General features: G+C 42.1%; 1 protein-coding gene across 4 annotated transcripts in view; it reads left to right on the forward strand.

Annotated features, from left to right (window-relative positions):
- The window catches only part of LOC134873783 (dmX-like protein 1), a 49,772-nt gene extending 40,974 nt beyond the window's left edge, over positions 1 to 8,798 (forward strand). For all 4 annotated transcript variants that reach the window (XM_063897637.1, XM_063897640.1, XM_063897639.1 and 1 more), the window contains 8 exons: positions 225 to 369; positions 1,773 to 1,833; positions 2,137 to 2,264; positions 2,761 to 2,838; positions 2,988 to 3,079; positions 3,242 to 3,294; positions 3,652 to 3,869; positions 5,876 to 8,798. In XM_063897637.1, coding sequence (XP_063753707.1) covers positions 225 to 369; positions 1,773 to 1,833; positions 2,137 to 2,264; positions 2,761 to 2,838; positions 2,988 to 3,079; positions 3,242 to 3,294; positions 3,652 to 3,869; positions 5,876 to 6,106 — 1,006 coding nt within the window. In that variant the 3' untranslated portion in view covers positions 6,107 to 8,798. The remainder of the gene's footprint in view (positions 1 to 224; positions 370 to 1,772; positions 1,834 to 2,136; positions 2,265 to 2,760; positions 2,839 to 2,987; positions 3,080 to 3,241; positions 3,295 to 3,651; positions 3,870 to 5,875) is intronic.
- Positions 8,799 to 8,814: the final 16 nt, after the last annotated feature.

Below are 8,814 nucleotides of genomic sequence, written 5' to 3' on the forward strand. Positions count from 1 at the left end.
AGAGACAGCTGGGAAATGACCCTTTTTTCCTGCTACTGGCACATTTCCGTGATGTTAATCGCCACAGACTTTGTGGAGAATAAATAGGTCAGTTACAGAAAATAAAAATCTGAACGCACAGAGATAGCACTGATATTAATCTTTCCCTCGTTTGTCCCTTTATGATTTCAGTAGCCTAATGAAATTTAAATTCACAATATAACCTTATCTTTTGTCCCCTGCAGTGTGTCCGATGACTTCCTGGTAGTGCATGCACGCGATGACTTCGCCACCATCCACGGCACCACGCCGTACACTCACAGCACCCCAGGCACCCCCATCAACATGCCGTGGCTGGGCGGGGTGCAGACCGGCCGGGGTGCAGCCGTGGTGAGCAGCTCTTCACCTAAAGTTGTGAGATACTGTACCTGAGCCGTGGTTTTGCCCCATGTGTCTAATTATGCTTTAGTGATTTGCATATTTACATACCTGACATATTATATATTTCACAAAGCATCTTGCCGCACATGGCACCTTTGTAGGTGGATGTGTTAAGAGAGTGTCTTCCATTTCACAACAAATGTCCTGTTCATCAGCCAAGTCTAAGATTACCATGCCACGGATAAAACTATCATGACATTATAAAATAACAGCCAAAAATAGTAGTAATAAAAATACTAATAAATGATAATCAAATTGATCCTCAACTGTTGTAATTTGGAAATGAATCTAACTTAAAGGTAAACTAAGTAAAGGTAATGCAGAATGGAGTTAAACTAAACCTTGAAAAAAAATGAGCATTATTACTTCCACAGGTTTAGTATACTCGATGAATGATGTCTGTTGCTCTGGATCTAACCTTATTTGTACTTGAAGCAAAATCCTCAAAGCAGTTTAAACAACTTTAATCAATAATTCATTTTAATCTGGCCTCAGTTGAACAGAAGGCTGCTAACATTAACTTCCTTCAATGACTCACAAAGTAACACAGATGCCGCTGACTGCTACAGCTCGAAGGCACCACGTCCTAACTTCTGTCACTTATACATTGACATCTGTAAAAGCCGTTTTACTGAGCAAAAAAATCTGGCATTAGCAGTAATTAGGGGTATTGGTTTTATTTTGGTGGTAGCAGTGTCTCAGCAGTGAGTCATGTGCTGATGTTAACCAGCGCGTTGTTGATCGTGAAAAGCAGACCGGACAGTTAGTGCCACTCTGCATCCTAATTATTTCACCAACCAGTCAGGCAGTGCGCTCAATGTTGGAGCACAATACATTTACACACAACAATAAATCAAATCCTTGCGATGTCTGCCTTTCTGGGCCACCAGTCAAAACACAGGACAGAAAATAAGAGCTTCACTTCATTAAGACAATTTATGCGGTATGATGATGGAGCAACCATGCATTTATGCTGTAACTGTAATGCAGCATTATATATGTGCTTTGGCATAATTAAGACTTGCTTTTCCGACCTCATTAAGTGGATTTTACCTACAGATGAGCCGTTTTTTTTAGACCTTGTTGGGTAAATGTTAGGGCACTTTTAACATTTACATAAAACTTAATGGAAACTCATTAGCACGAGCCATTGGTCTAACAGAGAGGAAGCCTGCAGTGGAATAATGATGTGTGATAAGAGCTTTAGTATAGAGTAATATTGTCTAAGTGTTTTCTGGTACATAGTTCTCTGTTGTAAAGAACTTACGTTGACATAATAAAGTTTTATGTTTTTTTCTACTAAAGTTGGCTTACTAAACATCTTCTCCTCCGTTTCACTTTCCTTCTCCCAGATGATTAAGAGAAATATCAACAATGTGAGAAGGATGACCTCCCATCCCACACTGCCATACTGTAAGTACAACTCTGTCAGTGGATGAGAAGAGTGAATGCATATTCAACCTGCGATAAGGACATTATATCTCTGATATTAAAGGGGCCTTCAGGGGATGAAAACAAGTTTATCAAGTGTAGATATTCAGTCAAGCTGCAGAGTGGGGATTCATTTAATTGTTTTTCTGGTGGGATAATTCCCAGTACGTAAAAAAGAAAGGACCATTTCCTTTATCAATTACACAATAGATGATTTCGGGGGACTCATGTTGGACCAGAATTCTCGCTGAGATGCACAGATAAACACATTTCCCTGTATTTCAGACCTGACGGGGGCACAGGATGGAAGCGTGCGGATGTTCGAGTGGGGTCACTCCCAGCAGATCATCTGCTTCAGGAGTCCAGGCAACTCCAGAGTCACCCGAATACGATTCAACCACCAGGGAAACAAGGTGACACCATAAATACGTAACTTCCACCACCCTGGAGACAGACTATTCTTAGCTTTGCAACATAACCGCCTTGTGATGTAAGGTCTGATTTAGCCGTTCAGGCACAAACCACAGTGGGGGGGTTTGGCTCGAGCACACTTTGTTATTCAGCCGAGTGATTCAACTGCTCTTAACTCAGGCCCCCCCCCCCACCTCGAGCTGATAACTTTCTCAGATGGTGCTTCTCCTGTGCCAGTACCATCTTCTCCAGCCAAAACAGTGAAATATGCTTTGGAAAAAGAAATTGGAAGGACTATCAGAGTTTGATTTTAGTTTATGTGAGTGCTGTTTGAACTTAGTCGCTGTTGACGTCTTTTGGAAGATAGTCTGAGAACACTCCAAGTCACGCAAACACATTAAGAGGACAGTATGATGATTTCTCTCCGATGTCACATAAAGGATTATCTAACTTAATTTTAGCAAAGTCTGATAATGGCTCTCTGAATGTCGTTTTTAGTTTGGTATCGTGGATGCTGATGGAGGTTTGAGTCTCTGGCAGACCAATACGAGTGGGACCGCTCCTAAACCATACCTGGTAAGAGACCAACTGAGCCGATGAGTCTTTCGAATGTCTCTTTCAAAACCTTCTTGGTCTTCCCGCACTTCCTTCTTGTTTTTCTTATTTTTTCTTCTCCTGCTTCTCTCTTACTGTCGATAAGCGTCTTCTTTGCTCCTCTCTGACAGACGTTGCACTGCCATAACAAGACAGCAAACGACTTTGTCTTCGTGGGCTCCTCCTCCCTCATTGCCACTGCAGGACTCTCAACAGACAACAGGTATGACGAGAATTTAAAAACTGTCGCCTCAATTGAATTCTGTTTCATGAACTTCTAATGAACTGCGGACTCGTTTGAGTTCAGCTCCACGGTGCTGTGACCAGCGGTGATAATGGCCTGCCCTGATTGGCTAATAATATTGTAATTCTCTCGAATCCACAGGAACGTGTGTCTCTGGGACACGCTGGTGACTCCTGCCAATAGCCTGGTGCATGGTAAGATGCAGTTCAACTAAACTGCTTATTTCAGGAATCAGCTAAAGCCATCTGCTGATATTCATTTAATAATAAAAGGGTTTTTCAAGCGAAAATCAAAACAACCTCTACCCTTTCAAATGTGAATATTTAATTAAAATAAAATAAAAAGGTGTTCATATACTGCAGTAGTAATTGGATTGGGACTGTTGGTGGAACAAAACAAACAAATTAAAGACATCTGCTAAGACGTTTGTTTTTTATTCTGAAAGAAAAAGGGCAGACAAAGTCATTAAAAAATAAACCTAATTCCCATTCCTTATTCCAAGTATGATCTTCAAGTACAAACATCCCATCCTTCTCTCTACCTCTCCTCAGCGTTCTGCTGCCACGAGTCTGGAGCCACCGTGCTCCTGATGGCCTCCAGGCAGCAGCTGCTCATCACAGGGGGGAGGAAGGGCTGGATCAGCGTCCTGGAGCTCGCCCACCGGCACCAGCGTCAGAGCTTCCAGGCTCACGACTCCCCCGTCAAAGCTCTGGCTGTCGATCCCACCGAGGACTGCTTCATCAGTGGATCAGCTGAGGGCAACATTAAGGTATTCAAAACGGCTGAGTGGAAACCATTTGACATTTTGGGATGTATATTTCATTAAGATTAGGATTTAAAATGGGCCTTTATTAATCCCTGTGGGGAAATCCAGATTTTCACTCTATTGGTAATAAACAATTACACACACACACACACACACACACACACACACACACACACACACACACACACACACACACACACACACACACACACACACACACAAACAGGACCTATGCATTGATGAAAGGCTGGTAGAGCGAAAGGGCTGCCAGTATTCCAGTGCCAGGGAGCAGTTGGGGGGGATTCGGTTGGTCCTTTCAGACTGAGGCAGGGGGCGTTCCTAAATTACTTTTATTAAAATCTCCCCGAAAGGATTGTCATTTTAGTCCAGAAAGTCATTATTTTGTCTCACTGGGAGCAGTCGTTTGTAAAAACTTGGATTCCAGAAACAGTTTTTATAAATCCTCAACACAAGTTATCCGTACCTGTCAGAATAGTCCTGCAGGGCGTTGGGTCCCAGGAGTGCGAACGTCTCTCCCTCTCCTCCACATCAACAGTCAGATGTCGCACATCCATCCCTGGAGACACTGAGCCCTATCAAAGTCATTCAAACAAATGTCGCGCTTATGATTAACCGCCTGCTGGGCCGGCGCTGTGAATGACGGGGACTGGAGTGTAAGGTGAAAGCAGCGTGACGCAGTTAGAGCGCCAAGGAATGACGGGGACTGAAGTGTAAGGTGAAAGCAGCGTGACGCAGTTAGAGCGCCAAGGAAAGAGTCCTGACTGAGCAGGCAGGAGAGGTGTCGGTCTGCAGCTATTATATTTCCACAGAGCCGGTCTTTCATCTTTCTGACTGAAATGTGTTGGCGAGGATCACACCGCTGTCACTCCAAGGGTGACACTGCAGATGAACGAGAAATGGTGCAGCGCACATCAGCTCGACATTCATAGGACTTTTATCCTGGATGGTTGCTATCAGAAACTTCTCTATCTGAAGCCATTAATTGTATATCAGCGAATTGAAAATCTAGCGTGGGGGAGCTGCACATTTCTTAGTATATAGAATGTTTGATGAGAGACTCCATGAAAGTGGAAATTTAACTAAGATGAACATACTTCAGTCTTTGAAATACCTTATCAAATAATAAAGCTCCCAGGCCGGGAATACCAGTCACACTGCAAGTGGCTCAGAGCTAACGGGGTTCCCTGGAGATGTACATCTTTGAAGGCACGTCGCAAATGTGTAAAAGTTATGTTGGGTATATTTAAATGGGGGTTTTTTCAAGTGCATTTGTCTTAGGCTAACTTGAAAATATTGATATGTACCTGGAAGTAAATGTATAGTGTTGTTAAATATTGCATGCTACAATTATTAGGACATTATTGCACTTTTGTAACAAATGCATGAAATAAACCATAAGGGGTGAGCAGTAGTACCCACTTTTACATGGCTGCCTACTGAAGAAAGCGATCATTTGAAACAAAATAATTAAAATGCTTTTATTGCTTTTCCTGAACTAATACGTTTGCTCGCTGTGTTTTGAGGTCAAACTGACTCCTTAGAAACGGTTTGTTTTTTGTAGAAGGGGTCAGCTATAAAAAAATGAATAACTGACAATATAATGCCGCAGCTGACCAATCAGATTTGGCTATTCAACAGAGCAGGATAAGAACATGAGATGAGGCTAATTCCTGAGTCTCAAAATCCTTTCCGTTTGCGTTGTGGGACAACAACTAGCTTAATAGGAAGGACATTTTCAAACTAAGTTAAAATTGGGGGAGGAAGAGACATTTCGCTGGTTGCTGGAACATAAGTCTTAATCATACTCAACCTATGATAGAATTGTCCTCATCCTGATATATAAGTAACATGGGAAACTGGACCGTCCCACTAGCAAGTGAATGCACTGCTGGGCCGAGCTCTGAGTTTATCATCAGAGGTTTTTCAACATGCTGCACTTTCTAAAAAAATCGCTTTGTTAACCTCACCCTTCCTCCCCTCTCTCCCAGATCTGGAGCCTGGCCTCACAGTGTCCGCTCTACAACTTTCCCAATGAGCACGCTCGCCAGTCGCTCTTCAGAAACCTCGGCACCGGCGTCATGCAGATCGAGGTGGGACCGGCCAATCACATCTTCTCCTGCGGCGCTGACGGGACCATGAAGATGAGGGTCCTCCCCAACCGCTTCAGTGTCGCCAACAACAACAACAACCACAACAGCGATGTAAAGTTCTTCATATAGACACACACAGGGACATACATTGGTTGGATTAATTTGATATAATAATGTGAATCTAGGGAAACGCCTTTCCACCCGGAGCAGTGTTCGTCAGGCCGTGTGATGATGGGGTTTAAACCAGAGTAAATGAAGAAAACTCAAAAAACTCCGAGTAAGATCCAGTGAGTCTGATCCCAAGGGCCAAAGAGTGACGCGATCGCATCCAATGCTCTTTGTTTGGGACATGACCCGAAACTGACCAATCACAGGAGCCTCTACAAGTGTTTAAACTGCGGCAGGAGTTAAAGTAGGCACAGGGTAATGCCCGAGGGTGCAGTCAATCGGAATAAACTGAGACAAAAGAAACTGCTGCAGACTTATTAAAACAAACTGCTGTCTCAGCGTGGACTGGACGTGGAGAGACTTTTTTTTTTTGCACAGGAAATGACGCTGTGGAAGTCACAGGAAGTGGCAGCAGACTGTGAAGAGTCTAACACTGCAGCGCTGTCCTTCGTATACAGCATCACACAGTCTATTAGTGCGTATGAGGGAAGCATCATGAGGGGGGAGGCTGGAATCACTGCTGAAGTGTTAAGGTGGCAAAATACAGTAGACTGTGAGTTGTACGGGGAGGATCATTTGGGGGGGTGGGGGCAACGTCACCACAAGCACAACGCTGTAAGGCCAGTGTTCGTCCTACAAAGCACATTATATCCAGTCACAGCGCACATTCTGGTCCTCCATTAAAGAAGAACGAACACAAAGGAGTCCGCTTGGTTGGGACAGCACAATTACACAATATCATCTCATATCAGTGCTATCACTTCATATTTTAATTACAGGCGTTTGGCTGATAAACTTTGTTCAAACAGGAAGCTGATTTAAAAAAAGAACGCAAATCTCTTAAGACACTCGCTATGCAAATGTACTTTCTGGCATAAATGTTTGAGAAGAGTAAATCCTTTCTCCGCTGTTAACTGTACGGCTTCTGCCAGTAGACGGGTAGCTACAGTCGCTGAGCAGAGCTAGATATCTTAGCTCAAAGATGAAGACGTACAAAAAGCATAACCACATCTGGTCAGAGCCACGCTAGCTAAACTAAGCTGAATAGCTGCTAAAACTTCATAGCTAACCCGCAGAAAAAAAGTGTCATATCTAGTGTTTAGTGTCGGTAAGAAATTAAGCATATTTCACAAACTGTTTAAACACTCTTTTGATCGAGCTCATAGTAAAGTGGGACATGAGTTTCCTAATTTAATGGACTACCTGAATGCGCATTTTCTCAAATTACTCTGTTTGCACATAATCATGAAGCTCAATAAGATGTAGTGAATATATGAGGCTGGATGTCAGTAAAGCAGTCTAAGCCTTTGGTAATAATAAGGTTAATATATAGTAGGAAGTTGTTTATCCATGCCTAGATTAAACTGGTATTATTAAGTGTCCTTCTTCTCTGCAAACTAGTTCACAATATTAATGGTAATAGATATTAGGTTGCACACAGTAGTTTTAATTTACAAGGCTGTTTGAATGGGACACCGTCGGACCTTTCTGGCTGCATTTAGTAAACAGTAAAATGAGAACACATGTAGCGGACACGTTGCTGTTGACAATGGAAAGGGGGTGGGGTATTTGTACAAGTTTTAATGAATATACTATTTTGTTGTGGAAATGCTTTATTCCGATAACAGTGCACTTCCCTTTCATTTACTGCTAACTCTAGTTTCCATACGGACCATGATTGAAAGCTGCCTTGGAGACGATATTGTTTGCCTTGTAGTGTTCAGAGTAGTGTCAGCTTTTGCAGTTCAGTTGCTTTGTCACAAACACTTTATTACCATTCAGTTGCTTTGTTTCTCATCCTAATTCAGCACATTGCCTTCAGTATATGCTTTGGAAATGTAATCTAGGTTAGTGTGTAATAGGAAGTGTCTTCCACATATTTAAGGAAGAGGTTCATGCAAACTGTCCGATAGCCATCTGGTCTGAAGGAATATAACCCATGAAGCTATTTACCCATAAACCCTTGTTGTGCTGCTGTAGAGAAACACTTAGCTTTGATTTCAGGGAGGATAAGCTTTCAGAAGTATTAGGTATGTACATACATAGATCCATATACTAGGCTTCTCATGATGACTGCATAATCATAGGTCGTACTGTAGATATGACAGAGCCACTTTAAGAAGAATATTCTGTAAAATGCAGGTATATTTATGAAACATTAAGGATTATCAACTGAGCCATTTATCAAGGCGGATGTAATGTTATTTTTCCTCTCGATTGGTCACTAACACTTTCTTTTTGCTCATTATTTCCCGTTGTGGGCTTGAACAACCAGGATGTTTCACTTTTTCCCCCACAAATCATAGTGGTTGAAGACTGAAGTGTACTCCTGCAGCAAATGGAGATTAAATATTTTTTATCAAAGCCAAACTAAATGTACAGAACGGGAGAATAAAGTCAATTTTATCAAAGAGAGTGCTTTTTTTTTCTTATGCTGCTCATCTTTCTTTAAAGACTCATAAACAGATCAGTTTACCACATCAGGGGCCGCTCGGCTCCATCTAATATCACAATCAACTCACACGTGTTGCTTTTTCCCCTCTTCTTGTAAATGTGAAATTGATCAGATAATTCTAATTTTATAATGTCATGTAAATTGATGTATTAAAGACAGAAAATATACTGATGTAATAAAAATAATCATGTGCTATGAGCAGATGTTTTTTTGT

The sequence above is a fragment of the Eleginops maclovinus genome, chromosome 12 (assembly GCF_036324505.1).
Source record: "Eleginops maclovinus isolate JMC-PN-2008 ecotype Puerto Natales chromosome 12, JC_Emac_rtc_rv5, whole genome shotgun sequence".
NCBI lineage: Eukaryota > Metazoa > Chordata > Actinopteri > Perciformes > Eleginopidae > Eleginops > Eleginops maclovinus.